The following is a 26,041-nucleotide window of genomic DNA, read 5'->3' on the forward strand; positions in this document are numbered from 1 at the left end:
CAGCATCATGGATATTCAAATATGAAAAGAGGGGAAAAATAAAGTTGGTAAAGAATTGAATTAGTTTAGAGTCACATTATTGATGACTTTGGATTTTAGACTGAAGGCAGTCAATGGTAAAGTCCTTGAAAATTTTGAATAGTGGAGTTCCAAGTAAGAGGGTAAATTAAATATACACATCTAATTCCATTGCCTCCTGAAATTCCACTAAAACTAAAAAAAATTATTTTAAATTTCTTTTTAAAAGTTTATATTTATTTATTTTGACTGCACTGCATGTTTGTTGCTGTGCATGGGCTTTCTCTAGTTGTAGCGAGAAGGGGCTACTGTAGTTGTGGTGAGCGGGCTTCTCAATGTGGTGGCTTCCCTTGTTGCAGAGCACAGGCTCTAGAATGCAGGCTCAGTAGTTGGGGCTCCTGGGCTCCAGAGCACAGGTTCAATAGTTGTGGCGCACAGGTTTAGTTGCCCCGTGGCATGTGGGATCTTCCCAGACCAGGGATCGAACCCATGTCCCTTGCATTGGCAGGTGGATTCTTAACCTTTGGACTACCAGGGAAGTTCCTGTTTTTTAATTTCAAGTACAAGAATATGAAAGGAGACAACAGTTTGGAATCTGAAAAATAGATGGATGCCTGGTAACTAACTTAGCAAGGAAGGATAGCCAAATCTTTCCTGTCAGTGTGGAAACCAAGAAACAACCCAGTTTATACCCTAGGGTTATCAAAAGCCTCAGGAAACAGCAGGACTGGGAACCAATTGAGGATGAGGGTGAGGGACCAAACAAGGAAGACTGGGTAAAAGTTACATGAGAAGCTGAGCTCTCTTTTCCCACTCTGCACTACTGGGCAACTTTCCTCTCCCACCCTGGCAGAAATCTGGAGTCTTGTTAGCTGGAGATGGAAAAGCAGAAAGTGTTTGAAAAAAAGACATCTCACACATTTGAGAATGGTGTTACCATACTGAAAACATATGGACAAAGTAAATTTACACAGAGTGAATAAAGATTGCAGATATCCCACCACTAGCACATACACAGTCACATGTGCACATATCCCCCTCTTCTCTCACTTTTCTCCCAAAATTCTGGCAGAGAGACTTCCATCTTTCAGGCAAGATATTGGAAAACCACCAGCCCAACAGGAAAGACCTAAAGATGGCTTCCCAGGGAAGCCCTCCTACTATTATGCCCATTTTGCTAATGAGGAAACATAGGCACAGAGATGTCAAAATGATTTACTCAAGGTCATTCATTTAGTATTTATTTGTATGTATAATTATGTATGTATATGTATATACATATTACATATGTATATGTATATATATATATTACATATGTGTATGTATATGTATATTCACACTAAACATTGACACACACACATATATAAGCATACTGTATCAATGGAAAGATGCATTAGAAGCTGGAGATCAGAGCTGTCTTCATGTGGCTAAGGAAAAGGAATGTGAGGGAGACCTTCCTACTTATTGCCTTGTTCCTTTTGATGTTTGGACAAAATGTAGGGTAAGAGACAATAGACTGGGATTATTTTATTGGTGATTGTCATGTTCTCAGGATAAGGAAATAAGAGCCTGAATGAGAAAAGAGGGGGTGGATGCTAAAGCTGGAGGAATCTTTGCCTGGCCTGGTGATGACCAGATGTGGCAGGTGGGTGGGAGTGGGCAGTGGGTGCCGAGAGAAAGGCCAGAGGGCAGTGGTCAGAGATGACTCCTTGCTTTCTAGTCTGGGTTCACAAACATGAGGACACTGAGTAGACGAAACTGGCTTCAGAATGGCAGAGGAGGGTGGATTGCAAAAGAGTAATAAGTGACAGGGATGGTAGGAGAGGAATTAGAGTCAGCAACAGTAGCTCATGTTTTCTCTAATCATGCATTTGTCATGTCATGTGCCTTATCACCCACATATTCTGGACTTATAAGATGATGGAATGGCTCCTGGAAAATTCAGTGATGGGTCTTCTGGAGGCACCACCTTTGGAAGGCTGAGGTAGTGTAGTGTAAGATGGAGTGTGGACACTCAACTGGCAATCAATTAAAATGCTGCCTGTCCCCTGGCCAGAAAACACAAGGCTGGGAAATAAAAGGGTGGAAGGGGCCACGATTCACAAAATTTTCCCCAGCTCTGTCACTCACTAAGTTAATGACCTTGGGTAAATCATTTTCACCTCTCCTTGCCTATGTTTCCTCATCAGCAAAATGGGCAAAAGAGCCCAGTACCTTCATCATAGGGTTGTTGTGAAGATTAAATGGGATAGTGAGTTTAAAGGTTTATAAGAGTGCCTGGTACAGAACAAACACCAGTAATAATAGCTAGTACTGTTATTACACCTCATGATCACTTTTCACCTTACTTGGGGTTCTTTCTCCCAGACTTGGAACATGGAAGGCCTACAGAATTTAATACACAAGAGGAGATGTTTTCACCAGAGGATATGCTAATGCTCTGTTCAGTCCTTATACAAATAATTTTGAGGTACTATCTTAGGTGCCTATCTTAGGTACTATCTTATTCACTGGTGAAGAAGTTAGACACATCCATGCCCTCATACAGCCTGGATAATTTTCTTTTTTACACAGTTTCCCTGGCTCTTCTCATATGCCATGTATTTATTTTTAATTGGAATATAATTGTCATATAACACTGTATTCACTTTATGTGTAGAATATAACAATTTGACATAGTATTTATTAAGAGATCACCTCAACAATTTAACATTCATCACCACATATAGTTACAAAATTTTCTTCTTGTGATGAGAACTTTTAAGATGTACTCTCAGCAACTTTCAAATATACAATACAGTTATATGCATTTATTTTATAATCAAAGTATTTTCAAGGAATACATTTTTACACTAAGCTTTTGTTTAATGTACATACAATCACACATTACATGGTATAAAACATTACAAACTGAAAGGCAAGTATCCCTTCCTTAACTTCAGATTTCCTGGTTACCCTGAGAAACAACACCCCTTATATCTCAGTACCTAGATAAACATAGAATCATGTAAGATACTCTTACTTATCCAATGGTTAAAGGAAAGGGAAGAAGAAAGTGTTTGGAGTGAGTCGGGGCTTTTAGCTAGGTGACTGGAGACTGGGGCTATCTTAGCACTATCAAGAGGAAAGACATAACTTAGGAGGATAGAGGGAGTGATGTCAGACTGTAAGTATTGCTGAAGTAGAAAATTTAGACTTTTACATCATTTTAATGGGATTCCCAGGTGGTGCTGGGGGTAAAAAACCCACCTGTCAATGCAGGAGATGTCTGAGACAGGGGTTTGATCCCTGAGTTAGGAAGATCCTTTGAAGGAAAGCATGGCAACCCATTCCAGTATTCTTGCCTGGAGAATCCTGTGGACAGAGGAGCCTGGAGGGTTATAGTCCATAGGGTCGCAAAGAGTCAGACACGACTGAAGCGACTTAGCACACATCATTCTAATGGAAATTTATTGAGACTAGATACATGTGTATGTGTAAATGAACTACTTTACTGTACACGCAAAAACACCACAACATAATCAGCTATCTCCCAATATAAACTAAAAAGTTAAAACACACACACACACACACAACATGTTAGAGTCTAATGAAGATGCTTAGAGCCTAATGAAGGCAAGGGCAAGGCAGAGAACATAACTGTAACTATTATAGGTTCAAGCATGGCTAGCGTAGCCATCTACAACCCTTCAGGGTCCTTTATGTAAAATAAACACGCCATGACTGAGCAGCTGAACAACAACAACAAAATATAGAATAAGAACTACTTTCTGTAGCGTGGGCCTCCCAAAGTTCTCTTTAGGTTTGGACTGAGGCTTCTCCATCCATTAATGATGCTGTCTTAGAGCCAGGGTCTCCTAACTCATTTCTACTGGGCCACTATATTCCTCACCTGTGCCCAGTTTTCCGGTTGTTGAGAGATGATACATAGACAGTCCCCAGAGCCCTGCTCTGGGACAGCTGGTATGGGCTTAGTCAGCCTCTGGGCAATGTGCATCTTGGTCCTCTTAATTCTGTTTCAACTCCTTCACTATAAGTCATTCATTGAAAGAGACCTAGGCCTCCTTCCATCACCCCATTATTAAGAAGATAGCTCTTCCTCCCCAGCTCTGGTGAAACATTACAACAACCTGGCTATTATCAAAACCCCTCCCAACCTCCAAGGAAACTGCTGTCGGCCTTAGGTCTATTCGGATAGACTGTCCATCTGTTGTTCTTCCCGGGGCTTGTTGAAGAACTGCACACACTGAACATTCATTTGCATTTCTATTGGTCAAGAGCTTTCATTTTTTTTCCTGTTTTGAGTATTGTGATCTCTCTATTGGCTCTCTCACAGTTGGCCCAGGTCACTGTCTCATTTTTTTCCCCCAAGAAGAGAAGCAGAGTTTATTATGCACAGCATTCTTCAGCTTTATCCAACAGTCTTTGCTAAGGCTCAGCAGTAGCTTCTTGGGCAGGTGGATCCTCCTTAATATTAGCATCGGCCCCGATGGTAGTGGCTACAGAACTGGTTCCTTCTCTGTCTCTCTAATTTCCCAGATTTTGAGTTGGTCTGGTCATTGTTGTCAGCACGTTGGACCATCATTTTCCTTACTGACCCTCACAGAGGGACCAGAACTCCTTAGCAGAGTGTGGACTTTTCTCAGTAATTACATTATTATAGTACATATTTCTCTATACTTCAAAACATTATAAGGCCATAAAATACATAACTCCCACCCAGACTGAAAAGGTAGTTGTTCAGTCACAGGTATACAAGATGGAATGAGGTGCTATCTGAGATTCAGAGTAGATAAAAGCCACGATTCCAGGAATTGGGAGTTCTACGTAAAACATTATTTATAAAATTAAGAAAAGAGACCAAATCTGAAACATGAGTTGTTAATCTCACACATGATTCCTGAGCCAGGAATCAGTTAGATAGGCTTGACTCTTAAGTGTGTTTTGAAATGAAAAGAAACAGTTAAAATCTGCTCCTGTCAATGAGAGCAGAGCTGGCATGGTAGGAGGCTATTTTACTTGGAGGGAATTCTGAAGCCCCCTGCTAATATTAATAGTAATATTTTCTTGCCTTCTGAGAAGGTTTAGAGAGACAAGAAAAGGTCAGTCAAAACTTGAAAAGGAAAGCATATAAAAACAGATAGTTATATGGCATTTACTCTTTAATTAAAAATCTGTAGCACTTTTGTTGCCTGAGGCTGTCTTTGAAATGTTAACATCACACTGGACTTCATCAGATCTGTCAGGTTCTTGGAGTTCTACTCTGGAAAAATAGAGAAAAGAATTCAGTGAGATTTCACAGTATTATTTTTCTAGAGCCACTTTCTAGAGCCACAGTATTCTTTTTCACAGAGCTACTTTCTTTTTCTAGCCTTCAGCAATGGAATATAACATAGGAATGAGCAATGGCATTGCAATAGCAATGAGGAGAAATAAACTATTGAAGAGATGTGCCATCCATGCTTCCTATTTACTCTGTCTGATTTTTGTCTGGGCCTGCCACTGCCAGATGCTGATTCCCTGGTGCCTTTCCTCTGTAGGCTCTTCCAGACCTTTTCTGAGCTGGCTTTGACAAGGGAGCACAGCTCCATCCAGGATTCTGAGACTCACAGTATCTGGTATATCCAGGTGAGTGCCGGGCACACTGGAAGCAATGTACTCTGGGGTCATGACTGTCTTTTTTTGACTTAGGGTTGCTTTAACCTCATGACTGTGTGACTAGTGCCTCAATATTCTTGAGAGCCCAGTTTCTTATGGTGTGTGGAGGTACAATCTGACTGCCTCATTGTGTGAAAAGGTGGATTGGCAGGAATCTTTGTGTATTCCTCCATGCATCCATCCATTCTTTCAAGAAATATCTATTTTAATAACCAAGATATGGAAACAACCTAAGTGTTCACTGATGATGGGTAAAGAAATTGTCACTTATACACACACACACACACACAGACAGTAGACTATTACTCAGCCACAAAAAAGGAATGAAATCTTGTTATTTGTGACAAACATGGGTGGACCTTGAGGGTATCATGCTAAGTGAAATAAATCAGACAGAGAAAGACAAATACTGTATTATTTCACTTATATGTTGGAATTTAAAAGTAAAAAAAATAAATAATTAAAAAATCAAGCTCTCAGATACAGAGAACAGACTGATGGCTGCTAGAGGTGGGGTTGGGGTAGGGAGGTGGGAGAAATGGTTTATTTAAACTAAAACAAAATAACTTTTTCTTTTGTTTAAATAAATTACATAAAAAAACTGAAAACTTGAACCCCTTAAAAAAGAAAAAAATCACCTCACCAAATTCTGCATTCCATAGCCCTCATATGTGAACAAAAGATAATGTAAAGGAAAGGATATACCCATTTCTCCCCATGCCATATTTAGGGTTACTTAAGTGCTGTTCTTATTTGGATTTGATTAGGTAAAGTATCTACAAAGAAAGCTAAATAAGTGAAAAATAAATACAAATCAAACAAAAAATTGTTCCTCAGCTGAAAGCAAACGTAAGAGAGACTAAAACTCCGATGAACAATGTTTATTTTTCCACAAAACTCCTTTCAACATTTTATATACTCGTCAAACCATTAGATTGTAAATTCTATAAATAAATCCCATCATCTTTCAATGAATATTCACCATGAAAATTACAACTACTGAAAACTGTTAGTATTATTAAAAAGCTACTTTCTATAGATTCAAGTGTATTTGCTGTTTCAATTTCGCAGTTTAAAAAAATTATTGAGTACCTACTATACTATATGCCAGACACTTTGCTAGGTTCTGGCAGCACAGTGATGACCTTCACTGATACATTCCCTGCCCTCTGTAGAGTTTAATTTGGTTAAGTTTATAGAGTTTAGTCTTATACCAATATATAAGTGTAACCTGGTGCTATAAAGAAAAAGCACAGGAATCCATAAGATACTATAACAGGATGACATAATCTAGTTTGGGAAGGGTTTTTAAGAAAGTTCAGCTTAAGTCAAGATCTGAAGAATGAGGTATAGAAGTGGCAAAGAACATTCCAGGCAGAGGGCACAGCAGATGCAAAGACATTGAGGCTAAAGGGTACCTATTATCACTTCTCACTTATGTATTTATTCATCCCACAAATGTAGGACACCCACTGGTCCAGGCATTGTGCTAGGTACTGGGGTTGCCATGGTGAATAAGATGCATTCTATGCTCATCACATCAGACCCTTTTGGTAATTTTTTCCCTTGAGGACAGCTGAGCTTGCCATGACCCCTGGGCACTGTGCACAGGGCACACTGCCATCCATTTATAGCCAGGATGTTTTTCTCCAAGTCCAAACTAGTCTCACTTTCCTTTTCCTCTCCATATATGCTGAGGTCCCAGCATGCCTCATACCAAGCCTAGTTAAATTATAGACTCTGGGGATTGTACCTCTTTCAATAATGTTGTAGAGTCAGAACTCACCTTTTCTCAGTCTGTTCACTCTCTTTCCCCTCCACTTTGATGATTTCTTAAAGAGACAAAAACAACTTCAGAAAATGTATTTCCCATAGATACTAAAAGAGGGAAAATTTGAAGAGGCTCCTAAGTCCTAGGACCCAGAGAAAATTGTTGTTGCCATATATGTGGAATAGAGGGTTCCTTGATGAAATTTCACGGGGACTGAGAAGGAGCTTCTTTCATCCCAAAAGTAAATGCCTTCTTTTGCTCATTGTGCCTTAAGTTCTAACACTGGGGATAGGTTTTACTTATAGCTCTATTCTTTACTAAAATAAAAATGCTACTGAGAGGTGTACCACATATAGTTTTAGCAAACATTTAATGATGGGGAAAAAAGTTTCCAGTCCTTTTCTGAAAGTAAGGTTTGGAAGGAGGAGGAAAAGGAAGTATTGAATATGTTGACACCCTGCTGGGTTATCCAACTGGTGCTACTAAATAATACACAATATTGTATGGACAGGATCAAGTGGGAAATCTCTAGTGAGCTAGACCTTCCAAAGCCTGAGTTACTACTGGCATGGACTTACTACTGATGCAACTTAGGGAGAAAATTTCTCTGGGTTGACAGTTGTGATGGTGCTATTATCCCACTGAGAGCCTCACAGCAGGGGTTGTTAACCCAGGGTCCATGGAGGAATTTAGAGACCACAGCAGTCGTTTCAACAATCCTGATGGTTCTGAACACTTCCTGTCTTTAGCGGTTCTGTTTATGTGTATGTAACTGAAAATAATCAGCTTTATTGAGATAAAATACACAGTAAAATCCAATCATTTTCCATACAGATTTTGCTGAGTCTAGCAAATGTATGCAGTCATGTAACTACCATTATAACCAAGATATAGAACATTTATATAAGCACAAAGAGTGCCCTCTGGCCCTTTTCAATCAATTTCTTTCTCCCACCCATCCCCTCTAACCACTGATCTGCTTAATGCCACAACAGTTTTGCTTTATTCTAGGATTTCATGTAAGTACGATCATATAATGTGTAGTCTTTTCGTGCCAAGTATCTTTCACGTAGCATAATATTTTTGAAATTTATTCATGCTGTTTCATGTTACCAGTAGCCCATTCCTTTTTATAGCTCAGAGATATTTCCTTGTATGTATATGCCACCATTTGTTTATCTATTCACCAAGTGTAAAAATTCAGCATGTCAGGTTTTCAGCATTATGAAGAAAGCTGCTATGGACACTTGTGTGTGTGTGTGTGTGTCTGTGTAGACATATGTCTTTGTTTCTCATAGATAACTACCTAGGATTGCTGGGTTGTATAGAAGAACACGAGAATTTCATTTGCTTCATATCCTCTTCCAACATTTGATATTTACCAGTCTTTCAAATTTTAGCCATGTTAGTGGGTGGATGGTGGTAGCTCATTATTTGTTTGAATTTGTGTTTCCCCAATGACTAATGACACGACTGTGTGACTGTTGCTTATTGGCCACTTGTGTATCTTTTTATGTTAAGTATTTTTTTAAATCTTTTGCTTTGTGACTTTTGTTATATGAATTATCTTCTTATTGAATAGCATCACATAATTATATATTCTGCCTATAAGTTCTTTATTATATGTATATTTTGCAAGCATTTTGTCATAGCCTGTGATTTGACTTTTCATTTTCTTTGTAAAGTCAAAGGGCAAAATTTTTAATTTTGATGAAGTTCAGTTTACAAATCTTATCTTTTTATAGTACAATTTGTGCTTATTGTGCCCTAAGATTTGCCTAACCTAAGCTCACAAAATTCTTTTATGTTTTCTTTCAAAATTCTTTTAATTGTATCTCTTATTTTAGGTTTATAACCCACTTCGAGATATTTTTTGGGTGTCCAGGTCCACAGTTTACCATTTGGATACCTAACTGACCCAATACAATTGTTGAAAAATCTATCCTTTCAGCATGGAATTAACTTGGCACTTTTGTCAAAATCAGTTGACAAAATCATGTGAGTTTATTTTTTGACCTTCTATTTTGTTCCATTGGTTGATTTGCCTGTCCTTTCATCAATGTCACACCATTTTGACTCCTGTAGGTGTAAAATAAATCTTGAAATTAGGTAGTATAAGTCTTCCATCTTTGTTCTTATGTTTCATAATTATTTTGGCAATTGTAGATCCTTTGCATTTCCATATAACTTTTAGAATAAGCTTTTTAATTTCTACTAAAGAGTCTGCCAGGATTTTGATATTGCATTGAAATCAAATATCAATTTGAGAAGATTTTATCTTAATAGCTAGTCTTCTAAACCATGAGCATTGCATAATTCTCCATTTATTTAGATCTACTTTGATTTCTGTCAGCAGTAATGTTTTTTAGTTTTCACTATATATATATAGGTATCTTGTACTTGTTTTTTTAAAAAAATTTATTCCAAAGCCTTTAACATTATTTGAGACTACCTTAATTGGTATTAAAAATTTCAATGTACAATTGTTTGTTGTTAGTATATAGAAAAACGATTGATTTTGTGTATTGACCTTGTATCCTGTGACTTAGCTACACTCAATCAGTTCTAATAGCTTTTAATGGATTCCTTAGGCTTTTCTATAAACATACTCATCTTACCTGCCAAAACAAGGCAGTTTTACCTCTTTCTTTGCAATATGTATGCCTTTTATTTCTTTTTCTAGAGTTGTAGCGCTGGCTAGGACTTCAGCACAATGTTGAACAAAAGCAGAGAGAGTGACACACTTGCCTTGTTCCTAATCTTAGGTGGAAGCAGTCTTTTATCATTAAATATAATGCTAACAAAAGATTTGGTAGATGTCCTTTAAATTCAATTCAAGAGTATTCCTACTTTTATGGGAGTTTATCTTTTTTTTTTTAAAAATTATGAATGTGTATTAATTTTCCCAAATGCTTTTTCTGTATCTATTGACACATATTTGGTAGGTATCCCCATGATTTCTCTTTTTAGTTTTTCAATATGTTGAATTTCATTGCTTGCTATTTGGATGTTGAACTTACTTTATATTATTAGAATAAATCCCACTTAATCATGTTGTCTAATATTTTCATACATCGCTAAATTTCATTTGCTAATTTTGTTGAGCATTTTGGCATCTATGTTCACAAGGGCCATATGTGGTTTTCTTGTCTTGTAATGTCTTTTTCTAGTTTTGTTTGGTATTAGGGCTCCCCCTGCCTTCAGAGCAACCTAGAAACTGACTCCATCCAGTAAGTTGTGGACAATCACAGGGCTCACCTCATCTTTTCCCTTCTCTTAGGGACTACAGTTTTCTGTAGCCTGTTGTCCAAAGTCTGAAAACAATTGTCACATATATTTTGTCTGATTCTAGTTGTTTACTGCAGGAGGGCAATTTCTATAACAGTTAATCCTTCATGGGAGGAAAGAGAAGTCTATGTCTTCTATATAATTTTAAAAGAGCTTTAATTGTTAGAAAACCCTCTTATTTCCTTCTACCTTCTTATAACCTTTGTCATTAAGATGTCCTTTAGAGCCTCAGTTAAGTATGATCTTGCACCCTATGACAGTTTTCCGATATTTAAAGGGAGCACTTGTGTACTCCTTAAGGCTTTTTGTCCTGGCTGAGCATTCTCAGTTATTTCTTATTTGACTGATCTTCCAGATACTTTATAAATCTAGTTAGGTTCTATTTTTGTCAAAGTTTCTCTTAAAAATAACAGTGCTAATAGGTGAATATAGTACTTCAGGATATCTGTACACTAACACAAATAATTATATTATCCTTTCATACTCATCACAAAATCACCACCATTTTTTAAAAGGCTTGTTTTAAAATGTAAGCAGCAGTAAGAAGATGGATTCTAAACTTTTGGATTTGATTTCAAATTTAGCATTTTGAAGGATAGATATGAAGAGGTCTCCTGGTTTCATTTTTTAAACCCTGTGAAAGTTTCTGTTTAAATGGTTAAAATGATTTATTTTGGAAACTACATTTGTCCTTTAAGAAATCATTCTTGAAAGAGCTGAGACTGTCCCAGATTTGGTGGAGGGGGGCAAGTTATAAAAACTGGAGGTTGCTAAGCACTATTATAATACAAATTTTAGTCACACAAGACACAAATGAGGAAGTAAAACTTTAAGAGGAGCTATTTTAGTCTTTCTCCCCAATAGGTAAGCTGACAGGGTAACTTCTGATTGGGAAAAGACAGTAATTGAAGGTTGCAATTTCTCATGCCTTCACTGCCCTATTTGACAAAACCAAAATAGAGAAGAGGGATAAGAAACCAGCTAAAACAACCATGGCCTTTCCCTTTTATTCATTTAACAACCTAAAAAGAGTAAATATGTATGGCCAAGGAAGAGAAAAACTGGAAATACCAAACACTGGAAAGGACTTTTGACACCAAGTTAGTTAGTTGGAGAGTTGTGTACCCTGAGAAAAGGAATATTGGATTAGGAGGAAGCTGCATTGTTGGAGAAATTTCTACTCATCAGTAAGCTTGTTTCTCTGTGGATAGGTCATGACTGTTTCCATAGTTATTGGCAGAATTTTGTCCCTTGTGGACTGAGATTCCCATTTCCTTGCTTGCTTTCATGGCCAGCTGAGGACCGTTTCCAGTTTCTAGAGGCCATCCACATTTCTTGGCTCAGGGCCCCTTCCTCTGTCTTCAAGAGCAGCAATGGTGGGTTCAGCTTATCTCAAGCTTTGGCTCTCTCCTTCTATTTTATCTTTCTAATCCAGATGGGAAAGCTTCTCTGATTCACATGATTAGATTGGGTCTACCTGGATAATCCAGGATAATCCCATCATTTTATACTAATCATATATGAAAAATCTCTTTTTCCATGTAGGATAACTTATTATATATTCTGGGGTATATGAGATGGATATCTTGTTGGTGGCATTATTCTGCCTATCATATAGCCAATGCCAAGGGTATCCACAAGCAAGTGCAGACATTGCTAAAGTTATAGAACCCGCTTTTACGGACATCTCATATCCATGTGGCCCGGTTCCCTAGTACCTCTCCCTTCTCCAGTGATATCAAGGCTATTCTCTTTGACCAAATTTGCTGCCACAGGTGACTATCTGACCAAATGATGTTTCCTACCAGTATTTTCTGTCATATTCTTGAGAGGCTTGTGTATGTACTATGCTCTCCCTTGTGGTTTTCTGCCTTTTAACACTCATATCTCAATGTGACCATCTAAAACGCAACAGATAGCTTCTTGAACATCCTTCCAACACTCTCATGTGTACAGACATGTCCTCTTTAACTTCCTTATCTAGTCTCCTGAATTTTTTCTGACTGCTTATTATGGGAAGAAACATTTTTACTTGCCTTTCCTCCATCCCTTTGCTTTGTTTCATTTGTAAGCTTATAGCATGTGGGTTCTCAGTCACTAAATCATGACCAACTCTTTGTGATCTTATGGACTGTAGCTAGCCAGGCTCCTCTGTGGGATTGTTCTTGGACATTTCCTCTGGCAGGGAACCTTCCTGATCCAGGGATCGAACTCGAATCTCCTGCATCTTCTGCACTGGCAGGTGGATTTTTACCACTGAGCTGTCTGGGAAGCCTGCATAAGCTAATCATTCCATTGGAAAAGCAAATTTAGGAGACATCTTATTTCCAAGCAGGGGGTGCATCTGCACATTTACCTAAATCTAAATGGCAATGAGATTGAGAGAGCAATAGAAGTTAAAAACTCTCACTTTAAAAAGTCAAAGCCTGGACAAACATGATACATCTGTAATCTGACTCTGTGCTGGGAATTTTACACTTTTATATCACAGAAATCTCTCAGTACACCCTGTACTTTGGCAGTTTGAATGGTTCTGCGATATGCTTTGTGTCAATGTATTGAAATTGGGATCACTTCCAAATTTACTGTTTTTGAAATACAACAGGATGAAATGAATGACTACTAATGTCATCTATTTATTTTCTTAAAATCTGTACCTGAAATCTTAAGATGCTGACCAGAAGCATTACTTATCTTGTGCTTTTTACCATATATGAGTGAGGAGGTTTTACCTTAATCATTAGCACCAACCAAACTTTTACTGGAGGCAATTAGTGAGATAAAGTCCAACTTTATCTTACAACATCATCCAAACCAGCCTTAATCACAAACAGGCATGGGATTCTTATAAAGACAGGGACCACTTTGCTCACATTAAACATAGGACATTTTTACAACAGAAGTCAATGAGGAGGCTACTCAATGCAGTGCTGTTTGCAATAGAAAACCTATAGGAGCAACCCACATGTCCAACAGAAAGGACTTAGTTAAATCAATTAAGGTGTATCCACATAATGGAGTATGTTGGAACCATTTTAAATGATGCTACAGAATAATACTTAGTGGCACTAAAAATTATCTTCCAACATTTAGTATAAAACAGTTTGAAAACAGTATATTACATTATCTAAACTGTGAAAAGCAGTCCTCATAGTACTATCCCATTTGTGGAAAAATAACAGATTAATATATAGAAAAATCTGGAAGATATACACTAAAATGTTGTCTGCATAATCATTTTTTTTCTTACTAGTGGAACTTTAGGCAATTTTTATGTTCAGTGTATGTGGTAATGGATATGTTATACTTGGTAATCATTAAGAATTAATATTATAGTTTAAAGTCAGTGGGGCATAATTCATCTAACTTACTTCTTAGGAAACCAAGACTTTTAATAGATGAGAAGGAAAATCTTATGTCCACCTAATCCTCCCCTTCTCCCACCAAACATCCTTGCTTGAACACCATCAGGTCCATAATCATGAATGTTTAGGAGAGTTTTCACCCTTTTACTTTGTTGAATTCTCACAGTGACCTCATGAAGTAGGTAAACCAAGAAACAATTAGCTTTGTCTGGAAATGAGGAGTACATTTGTAAACCTTAGGTTAGAAACGTTGCCTTTCCTGGAAATCCAGAGCCACCTTATTGGCTCTTACTCCCATCTATATGGGCTCCAGATCCTGGGAGAACCTTTTCCTCCAAAAACTTGCTGACTCTTTGCCGGCCTGGGCTCAGCCAGGGAGCTCCAGAAGGCAGCTGATCAGGAAATAGTTGCAAAGTGGCAATCTGCAGAGAGGACAAGCACTGACTCACCACATTCATTAGAGGGGCCAGGCTGCTGCTTCTTCCTTTTCTTTAGTGTTAGAAACACCATCCCACACACAATGACCACTGTTACAAGTACAGCCGCAATCCAGAGGATGTGGTCTGGGACAGGGGGGCTTGGCACAGGTGACTTTGCATCTAGAAATGAACCCAAGTTTGCAATCAGCCAGGAAGGTTGATTATAAAAGTTTTATAATTACTTCTCTTCTCTTTCTTGACATGCCAGCATCTCCTCAGGGCTCTACTGCCAGAGGAGCCTGAAACTCACATGATTTTGGCCATAGAGAATCCCAGTCTCAGGGCCTCAGCAGCTGACTGAGAACCAAGCCAGAAACTCTGATCCATTGCCTGGACTAGCTGTCTTGCCTTCCCTTCCCAGAGGCTTGGATGACAATGACCCTGATCTAGAAGAGGGTCAACTTGGCCCTTGGTTGTGGAATCTGGGCAATGTACGTGCACTGAGGCTCTGAAGGTACAGTCAGCTTGGCAGCATCCTGCTTCCTCAACCCCCTCCATGGTCCTGAATGTTCCCTTAGAATAAGTCCTCTGTCCAATATCATCTGAATATCAGGCTCCAGACACTTCTCACCCAGACAAACACAACAGCCGCCTCACAGGCCTCCAGTCTCCACATTTATTTGTTTGTCCCCCTGATGTCACAGTGGACTTTCTCAACATAGCTTTCAATATGTCCCACCTACGGTAAACCTTTGATATTTCTTAATGCCCTAAGGAATCAGGGTCAGAGTCAGCTCCTGAGAAATCAGGACTTACTTCCTTGTTCATGGATGCCTAAATTTCCAAGAAGTTAGTAAAATAGGCTTTGGGAAGGAGAAATAGAGCTGAGTGGCCCATTTTATAGACATTTATGAGAACAGGTCTGGTAGTTAATCTCAAATAACAGAAGACTAGGACCAGTTGACTTCCCATTAGCTTAGGGGCAGTTTGTGGACCCACACCGAATTCCTGGGACCTTAAGAAAAGGAGTTGTTGACACTGCAGGTCACATTCAATACTTTTTGAGTCTGTCCCAGTTTAACCTCACTTGAGCCTGTCTGGCATCCCAGTAAAGGAGGGTAATACATGGAGGTTGCCACCTTTGGATACCCCAAAAATGTTCCTTGATGTGGGGCCTAACCTATCTCTGATCTAGCCAGAGAATAGGGACCCAGAGAGGCAAGCCCCATCTTCCTGAGGCAGCTGGAGCTGAAACATTTCTGAATATGGTGGCAGTGAGGAATATTTTGGTAGCAGTTGAGAAGCAGCAGAAAGGTGAGCCATGATGAGGCTGTAGTGGTAGAAGGGCCCTGTACCTGTGGGAGTCATGGCAGAGATCTGCAGGGTGTTTCATCTGTGGTGATGGTGGCAGCTTCAAGAAGTTTCTAAGTCTCAGGACAGTGTGGGAGAGGCTTCTATCAGCCCAAGAGAGGCTATAGTAGAAGCAACCAGGACAGGTAGAGTGACCATGCCATTTACTTAACTGTTAAGAGTCAGAGGTAATCAGAAGGAAATCAGCATCAGGAGAGAGGACTGGCCTACTGGTACAGCTAAGCTGACTGGTGGGGGTGGGCCCCAGGGGCTGTCCATAGGAATGCATGCAAGGGGACTTCCCTGGGGGTACAGTGGTTAAGAATCCACCTTCCAATACAAGAAACATGGGTTTGATTCCTGGTCCAGGAAGATTCCACATGCCTCGGAGCAATTAAGCCCATGTGCCATAACTACTGAGTTCCCACTCTAGGGGCCACATGCCACAACTGAAGCCCATGTGCCTAGAGCCCCTGTACTGCAAGGAAGAGTAGCCCCTGCATGCATCAACAAAGACCAAGTGCAACCCAAAATTAAAAAACAACAACAACAATATATATATATATATACAAAAAAAAGAATGCATCTGGAGGCCAAGTTATATTTAAACAATGAGACACCAGGAGAGGGAGCCATCAAAGCCAGAGGATGGAGCAAGGAACTGGAGGGATGCTTAGGAGGGGGCAAACCAAGGGGCCAGAGCTGGAGGAGGGGGGCCAAGGCAAGCAGAAGGCTGATGGGTGGGGGGAAGGGTTGGGATTGGAATAAGCAGTGTTGAAGGCAATGTGGGTGCAGACCACCTTTATTTCAGAAGAATTTTTCAGTTACCACTCCTCAGAAGTGGAGCCTCAAATAGGGACATATTCCAGGGCAAAGCCAGGAATTTAAGATCGCAGGTTCCTATTAGTGGGCACTGCTTAATTTCACCCCTTTCCTCCAGTGGGACTGGTACCACACTACACCATCAACATGCCACAAGCATTTCTGCTTCTGAGCGTTTCCTTGACACATGTGTACGGATGGCCACCACTACCTGTGCCCACGGCAGGTACTACTAATTGGTTGTGGCCCTCTAACCACCCAAGTCTGGATGCTGTTTCAGAATTTTCAGAAGCCACCACAAGTACCTGTCATCTCTTTATCACACTTATTCAGCCCAGTTATTTCTGTTATGGTAATATAAGATCCCATTTCCTTTAGGAACTTGCCTATCTCTGAATGCCTGTAAATCTTATTGTCAGTCACCCTTGTTTTTAAATTTAGTTGTATATTTCCATAGGATATAATTTAGATTCCAATTCAGTCTTTTTAAATCCAGTTTACCGTGTGTGTACATAATGGGGTTCTGGTTCTATAAGAAGGTTCCTGAGAGCAGAGAGTATGTCTTATACCTTTTGGTTTTCTCCTCTGCCACCAACAATGTCTAGAATGGTCCTGTATTCATAACATGTATGTATGCACGTGTGTGTGTTTTAATGAATGAGAGAATTCTAGCCTGGAGAAATGCTGCATTTTCTGACCTAAACTTCAAAATCTTCTATCAAAAGGCAGCCCAAAACACCAAGTCAGCATCAGAGAAAAGAATGTGTCCTTAAATGCACCATAGGTTCATAGCCTCCTGTACCTTGTAACAGTCAGATGAAACAGGAGCTGTCTGTCTAGGTCCTTCCTTACATTATCCTAAAATGGCCCAGTTGGAGGCTTCCTGGCAAGCAGGGGACATTGGATGATCTGCCTTACCCATCTGTGTATTATACCTGATAAAAAGAAGAGTCTGGGGAAGCAGGCTTACCTATATTGCAAGGTAGGGATAAAATTATCTTCCCTGGCTCAAGTTGCAGGACACAGATGATGCTCACATTTGTTTCAGGAGGGATGGGAAAAGACACGCTGATAGAAACATTGTATAGTTCTGTGATATTATTTTGAGATTTCTTCATGACAGCATCATAGGTGATAGTTGAATTTTTAGTTGTTAGATTCACATACATCCCCTGAGGTTCTGGGTAACCTTGCATAGATGAGCAGGTCAAATTGATGATGTTAGACTTTTCTGTTTGGTTAGCAATTAGACTTATTTCTGGTTGACTGAAGTTAGCTGAAAGCAGAATAGGGGTACAAAAAAAGAAAGAAAGAAATCAGTTTAAATTTGATGTATCTGGAATGGAATAGCAGATAACTAGGTACCCTGGGAACTCATTGGGAGTACACTTGGCAGCCTTAGGGTGTGTAAATTGTGGGCCTCGACCCATGGTGAGAGCCACATAATGATTCCACATTTATTTTCAGGAATGGAGTTTGGGGCCACCATGCTTCCTGCTTACCCCAATCAAGGAGGTGCTCTCTGAGCCACAGGAGGGCTAGCCCCTTCTGCCAGCCAAATCCCTCACTCTCCTTCTCTAATCACTAGGTATTGTGCAGGTTCTACATACTAACTAATAGTTGAGTATATTGTTTCTATAATTTCAGTGATTTGTGTGCTATCTTTACAAGTTTTGCTCTATCAACCCACTACTTAAGCATTCTGCTTGTATTTGATGTGGCAATAGAAGGTATATTGCCAAGGTGTTACCTACTTTAAACCTCATTAACAATAGTTATTCTGGATCTAGTAATTCTGCACCTGGGTATCTATCCAGATAGAGATTTACATGAATGTTTATAGCAGTTCTATTCATAATAGCCCCAAACTGAAAATAGCCCAATGTCTTCCATGGGTTGAATGGATAAACAAAAATGTTACTATTCATAGTAACAAGGAACAGACTTTTGATACATGTGACAACTTGGATGACTCTCCAAGGCATTATGTTAAATAAAAGAAGCTGGTCTTAAAAGATTACATACTGTATGACTTCATTTATTTGATAGTCACAAAAGATAAGTCTGTAGGAGGCAAAACAGGGGTTATGGGTATAGAGAGGGTATGATTAGAAGGGCATAGCATGGGGAAATTTTTTTTTAGGGTGCTGAAAATGATTTGTATCCTATTTATATTGCTGGTTACTGACCTCTGGTGGCTCAGATAATAAAGAATCTGCCTGCAATGCAGGAGACCCAGATTAGATCCCTGGGTCAGGAAGATCCCCCAGAGAAGGAAATGGCAACCCACTCCAGTATACTTGTCCAGAGAATCCCATGGACAGAAGAGTCTGGTGAGCTACAGTCCAAGGGGTCACAAAGAGTCAAACACAACTGAATGACTAACACTTTTACTTTCTTTGTATTGCTGGTTACATACATCTGTACCTAAGTTCAGATTATACACCGAGATAAAAATGATTAATTTTATTGTATTTTAATTTTAAAAAATCTGTAGTGTCATTTAGGTTTTTTCAAGGCCTGGAAAAATAGAGGAGCTGGTTTGTCAGCTTTTGGATTGTGTGCCTTGGGTTATTTCCCTCCTATCTTCTGGGCTCATGATTGGGCAACAAGCAAGTTGTAAGCAACTTGCAGGAGACTGAAGGGAAATCCCCAATTATCCAGCTGTTACCCTTGCAAAGAGCTCCAGGCAAAGATTTAGTGGGTGAGAAATCTTGGACTAAAAGAAAAAATGAGTGTAAAAGAGATTAGAGACCTATACGGTTCATATAAACTTAATAATGTCTAAATTACCCATGGTTTTCACTTAGCTGCATTACCTTGGCTTAGTTAGCTCTAGCTGGTCCCCAGAGCAGATTCTTACAGATCCTTCAGAAGTAAGCCATAAACAGTACAAAGAATTTTTAGTTCCCTACTCCCAAGCCCTGCATTCCCCTCAGGCGGGCTTCCCAGACTTGGCTGTCCTCTGCCTCTCTCTCAAGGTACCCCCTTCCCCACCTATTGCAGTCTTATCTGAGAAGGCCTGGGATCTGAACACACCATTGACTACATACCCAACACTATCAGGTCAGAACTCATCTGGTGGATGGAAATCAGTCCTTGGGACCTTTTATGATGGATGAAACATTGATATGAGCCTGTGTCTTTGATTTGAACGTTGTGGAGTCGCAAGGTCCAACTGTCCTGGTCAAAGCTTGTGCGGCCTATATACTTGGGATGAACATTATTTGGCTTCTCTTGGCCTTTGAATAGCTCGTAGAGAACCAACTTATTCTGATCCTGCCAAAATATCACCAGTTCATCCAGGCTGAGGTTTTGAGTGTTTGGAAAGTGGCATGGCAATTCTCCAGTCTCGTTGAAGAAGGCATGACTTTTCAAGGAAGCAGCACCTGAAAAAGGAATGGTGGAAACTGGGGAAGGAGAAACAAGAGGGAAAAATAAAAACCTCAGAAACTCCATTTCTCTTTATACAATACCTAGTTGCTATCTTCTTAGTAATGATCTTGAAGAAGAAGAAATTAAACTCTGGAACTGTGCATACACACTGGTATGTGGAGAAAGGAAGGGGTTTTTGTTCTCATTCTACTGCTAACTGGTTGGCTTTGTGCAAACTGCAACTCCTGTGCGGCTTGGTTTTCTTATCTGTTTAATGAATGGGTGGACTAAACATTCTAACATTTCTTCCAGGACTGTGGTTCTGTGAATTTAAATGCCAGAACAGGAAAAGCCAGCAGAGTTATATAACTCTTTCACCCACTGGTTACCTTCTTATAATCTGAATATTAATTCTTTCCACTGTAGCTGTTATAGGCTCCAGTACTGCTTTACCATGACTGAAAGTTTCCCCCTCCCTTCCCTATTCCCTAATTCCTTGACTTGCTATGGAGAAAAGATTTCTGACCATGGTAACAAATGTGATATCCTTCCTTTCATTATGTCTTGTAGCTGGGAACCACAGTGAATAACATCTTTAAAATTCAAATAGTTCCCTTTATAGAGCTTCCCTCATGACTGCTTCTCCCACAGCCAGCTCTTTCAAGGATATAAAACAGTTTGGAAATGACACAAATGGTCAACCAAGGCCTCTATTCTGTAGCCTATCTAAGCTCTTTCAGAGATCAGAAAGAGAACTGGGCAAATATGATGGTTGTTTTGGGATTGTGGTGGTCAAAGACCATTTTAGTACATGAATGAAATGCTGGAAATGAATCACAAGTGGGAAGGTGAGGATGTACTTTTGGAGTATTGGGGAATCCCCAGGTGCCACAAACTTGCTCTCCTCAGCATGCATACATTTGCTTTTGGAAACTTTTTCAAACCCTAGAGAATGTTCTGGGAGAATTCAGAGAAAGGCTTTCATTCCTGAGGGCATATTGGGGTTTATATTTGGGCCACATAACTCCTTAAATGCAATGGATTATAGGGTTTTGTAGGATTCATTCTGGATCACAGAATTACTTGAACTTGCCAAGAAATTAAGTTGTGGTGAGTGAGAAGTACAGGGTTAGGTGGTGAAATGCTGTTTCTTAGTTAACATGAAGTTAGATGCCACTTTGGGAAGGGAATTAGGATGGGTTCTAATTAAGCTTCATCATTCCAGGCTTCAGTAAAGGGATGTTGACATTAAGGAGGAAAGGAGAGGTAGGTTGGTGAGGGAGATGAGAGATGTTGCTTGAGGTGTTCTTGGGTGGTGGTAGGAGAACTTAAATTGATATAATCAATGGGTTTCTCTTCTTAAGAGAAATGGGTTTTTCTTTCTAAAAGAGAAATATTAGTGATATGCACTTGGCAAAACTGAAGTGTGTACAGAGTAGCCCAGTGAGAATGGATAAGCAAGGAGGGGATTGGGGTGGACTTGAACTCTATGGGAAGGGACTCCAGGCATCACTGAGAGTCAGCACAAGTTTGAATCACTGCTTGTTGCATTATACTTGCTAGAACACTGTGAAGCCCTTGAAAGTATAAAGTACAGTCTCTGTATAGCATGTATTTCCATAGTGGAGAGAGGTGGGAAAATCTACCTGGATACTTGGAACAGTGAAAGGGGGACTTAAAGAAGACTTTCTGTGTTCAGTAACCACCTTACCAGGCACTCCTGGGATAATGCTGTTCCTTTGCTAAACTCTGAATGATAATCTAAGGGTGCCACCTGCTGTAAAAGCTTCTAGCAACTATCTCTGGGGAAACTCATGCTGGTTTTATCACAAATTTGCCATATGATATAGAGCAGATGACCTAGTAGAGAAACCAAATACATAGTTGAAAATTCTGTCAGTTAACTGACACGGTATATTATTACTCAGCAGTCAATTGTGCCTCTAGCCTGGAAATTACTTTGCCTTTGGCTTCTTCTGTCTTCCTGATTTAGGTTTGCGTCTCTACACAGTCTCACAGTACCTCTTCTCCTGTCTGCCTGCTTTCTCCACTGACAGAAGGATCCATGACCCAGGCTCCCTCTCTCAAAGATAAGAAGGAATTTTTCTTCCACCCATCCAACCGCTCCCCTCTCATCTAACAACCGAAAGTGTGATCTGTGTTCTAAAGGCATCAGCATCACTCAGGGGCTGTCAGAAATGCAGTATCTCTAGCCCTACTCCAGACCTTCTGAGTCAGAATCTGCATTTTTAATAGACCTATCTCTGTCTCCAGTGGAAAAAGAGTGATGATGAAATAGGAAATATCTGTTTCCACCCATCCCTCCCCAAACCTTCTCTCTTCACCCTGGACTGGAAATCACTCTGAAGTTCCTTTTGAGTGGAACTGAAAGTATTTCACAACTTAGACTCCATAGTTCCCCACCAACCACTGGCTTCCATGACTTAACTCAGAGATATGCATGCTAATCACTTCTCTGACGATATAGGGAAGATTTAGCTCAAAGTCTGCTCTCTCTAAGTGGCTTCAGGCTTCCCCTGTTATGACCCTAAACTTAAGGCCACCCAGCTACTGTATTCACTGGGCTCCCCTGGAGATTAAACATTGAGATTCTTTCTCTTCCCTGGCACTTGAATCATAGAAATGGTCTGGGTCTAGTTATAACAGGCTTCCCAGATGGTGCTAGTGGTAAAGAACCCACCTGCCAGTGCTGGAGACATAAAGGATCCCTGGATCAGGAAGATCCTCTGGAAGAGGAAATGGCAACCCACTCCAGTTTCCTTGCCTGAAAAATCCCCTAGACAGAGGATCCTGGCGGGCTATAGTCCATAGAGTCACAAAGAGTCAGACACGACTCAAGTGACTTAGCACTTAGCACATAAATATGTTAGGAGATGGTCACTCAAGAATCCATTTAGACACCTCCAATTGTCTTTATCAGGAAGACATTGCTGATAAAGTCCACTTTATCAGCTGAGGACTTTATCACCAAGATACTGTTTGGCTTTCACACAGAAACTATAGTCATCTAAACTTGTGAGGTCTCTGACCCCACCCAGGACTTCAGTTTTCCCCAGCTACTACCCAAATGCATATCTTATGTATTCTAGGTCATCTACTTCTCATATTACTATGCTTATCTGTACTCATGAATTTCCCTTCTTTTACTAAACTTCCTCCAAAGCTCTACCAGTGTCATTCCATTGTAATAAACTCTTTTATGTCTTCAACCTCTTCATCAAATGTTTCCCATAAGGTTGTGCTTTTGCCCACAGCCACTGCTTGTTTTATGACACTTTACAGGGACCTTTAGTAACACTCTTCCCTCTTTGAGGTGTTCTTCTCTTTCACTGCTGTTAGCTACTAATCATTTGTCACTACTTCCTTACTCACTGAAGATTCTTGGCATTAGATGCAAGGTGTTCCTTTTTAATCAATTGTTCCTATCAAATATCAAAGGTGGCTTTGGCATGGATAAGTTTACCAGCAACCATGCCTCAATGTTCTTTGATCTTTGCCACTTGAAAGATCTTCATCCACAGGCTATTTCAGCAACTCCTTTCCCATGACATAATCCTAAATCTTATTGCTAAGAACATCTCTGTCCCTAGAATCTTAAACCTCAATGTACCAATCTCTGTCTGCAAGATATCATCTTCCAAGATTTGCTCTTGATTACCTTCATCTGTTTCTGAACTTCCTTATGACTTCAGCTCTATCCAGTCTATACCTTATAATGCAGTGCTTTCCAAAAGCAGTCTCTTAATAGGTAGGTGGTATGACTAAGATACTTAATTTTCATCTTACTTAATTTTAGCTAATTTAAATTTAAATAGCCACATGTGGCTAGTGGCTATCATGTTGGATAGTGCAGCAATAGTATATTTTTTCAATTATTCCTTTGTAAGAAACTTCTGTAAACTTGCCCTTCTGTGCAGATTTCATTCCAAGAACAATCTACTTTTGATCTATATATCTGTTCTCATGACAATGTTTGAACGCTCCTGGAGAAAATTATTCAACTGATTAGACTGGTGACATTACAAATCACTTGTCTCTAGTTCACTTAAACTTGGCCTCTGGGCTGCTCACTCTACTTGGTAAACCCTCTCCCTTCCTCCCAGCAGTTACTTCAGCAGTACCCTCTGCTACTGCTTGTAGTTTCTCTTTCTCGAGTGAACTTTCTTAAAGACTAAGCAGTGATTGCTGTCTCCACCCTTGCCTCTGTCTCCACCTCAATGATGAAACTTCCCTGGCAAGTGTTGTCAGTGGCTTCCCCCCATTGTTAAATGCTGAACACTTTTTAGACCTTATCACACCACACTGTTGGCTGTCTCTCCTTCTTGAAACTCCATTCTTTCCCAAATTCTGACATCCTGGTCAATTTCCTCTCATCACCCCTTAAGTAGTGACTAGGGCAGGGATGGGTCTCCAGGAGTTTTCATGGCTGAGATGATATTTCTGTTAAGACTTGCTTTGCTTTGATTTCATGCTCACTGTGGATCCCACTATAGATATAAATACATACACAGTTATGTACATATATTATAGGTATATAATATCTGTATATTTTATCAAATATATAACTATACTATATATTATATGAAATATGGTCTATTAAAATATATGAAGTATCATATAAGATAAAATGTAAAACATATCACTACATGTCAAAAAACTCAGCTCCAGGCAAGTCCAAGCCCTCAGATTGTACCACCCACTGCCCCTTATAGCTGTTGTTATCCATCTTGTCTTAGGCACGCCCTTATTCACTGAAGATCTGAGCACCTAGCTTCCCCATCACTGCCTTTGTCTAGGCAATTTCAGCCCCTTGCATACAATGCCCAACCTCTCTCTTTCTTGTCCTCTTTTCCTTCAGTATCTTGTCCTTTCTACCTCAGCCATCTCCTCCCTGGACCAGAATTCAGATCTTATTGTTATCACCTCACTTCCTAAAAACTCTCAATAGCAAGCATCTCACCTTGTGGCCACCACCTCTTACCTTTTCATTTTATTCTTTCTCCTACCACCACTCCATAAATTCTCCCACCTCATTGGGATATGTAATGAAATGGAATATTTCTCACTGTATCTGCAGATAGTACCCTAGGTCAAACATCCACTACCTTTTGATTGGATAATTGCAATTGCCTCCTCACTTATCTCCCTACTTCTACCCTTGTTCCCAAATCTAATTCCTTAAGCCCAATTGACCCTTAAAAATGCATCTCAGATAGTATAACACTCCTGTTTAAAAGTCTCTGATGGCTTCTCATCATTCTGAAAATTATATCCAAATCCCTTCCCATCAGACGGAGAACTATACCCCAATCCTTCCTGTGACCTATGAATTCTTATGTAAGCTGATCCCTGGTAACTTTCAGACGTCTTCCCTTCACTTACTCTGCCCCAGCTATACTGGCTTCCTTGTCATTCCTCCAAAAGGTCAGGTACAGTCTATCTCAAGGCCTCACCACTTCAGTCTTTTTGCACAGCCAAGAAGACATTGCAGTCTTGGAAGGGAGTTGCAGTCAAGGATTTGCCCACTTCACCAGCCAGTCATGCTCTTTCACATATTTGTATTGTAGCCCAGGCACCTTTGTTTTACAGTTTCTTTATCTGGGGCCTTGGGCAGAGGTCTTCTTAAGATGCTTCTGATGAGGCTGCCTTATGTTTGGAGACATTTTCGCCTTGCAGGCTTACTTTTCTCCAGCAGACTCAGTATTTCCATTCTGAGCCCTTCTCCCTCATCCTTCCTTTCCACCTCTCCCCAGGGTCCATAAAACTGCTGGAGCTTTTTGATCTGAGCTCCCTCAACAGTCTGAAGACCCCCATGTCTGTGCTGACCCACTTAATCCTTGACTGCTCTACTGCACAGAGAGAGAAAGAAATGAAAATGTGGAAAAACAGGTTAAGAGTCCAGAGGAGTTAGTCTGAGAAGTACTAGTAGTTCCTAAAAGAAGAGAATGGGAGGA

General features: G+C 39.9%; 1 protein-coding gene across 10 annotated transcripts in view; it reads right to left on the bottom strand.

Moving 5' to 3' along the window:
* Positions 1-2,685: 2,685 nt before the first annotated feature.
* The window catches only part of CD86 (CD86 molecule), a 66,864-nt gene continuing 43,508 nt past the window's right edge, over positions 2,686-26,041 (bottom strand). For 3 of the 10 annotated variants that reach the window (XM_043874940.1, XM_043874939.1, XM_043874938.1), the window contains exons 3-7: positions 19,745-20,101; positions 17,662-17,967; positions 14,550-14,699; positions 7,463-7,508; positions 2,686-5,281 (exon numbers count right to left, since the gene is read on the bottom strand). In XM_043874940.1, the coding sequence (XP_043730875.1) occupies positions 5,185-5,281; positions 7,463-7,508; positions 14,550-14,699; positions 17,662-17,967; positions 19,745-20,101 (956 nt within the window). In that variant the 3' untranslated portion in view covers positions 2,686-5,184. Of the gene's footprint in view, positions 5,282-7,458; positions 7,509-14,549; positions 14,700-17,661; positions 17,968-19,744; positions 20,102-26,041 lie in introns of those variants that run through there. The other 7 variants (XM_043874942.1, XM_043874941.1, XM_043874944.1 and 4 more) reach the window with 5 other exon arrangements.

Source organism: Cervus elaphus, chromosome 19 (genome assembly GCF_910594005.1).
Source record: "Cervus elaphus chromosome 19, mCerEla1.1, whole genome shotgun sequence".
Classification (NCBI taxonomy): domain Eukaryota; kingdom Metazoa; phylum Chordata; class Mammalia; order Artiodactyla; family Cervidae; genus Cervus; species Cervus elaphus.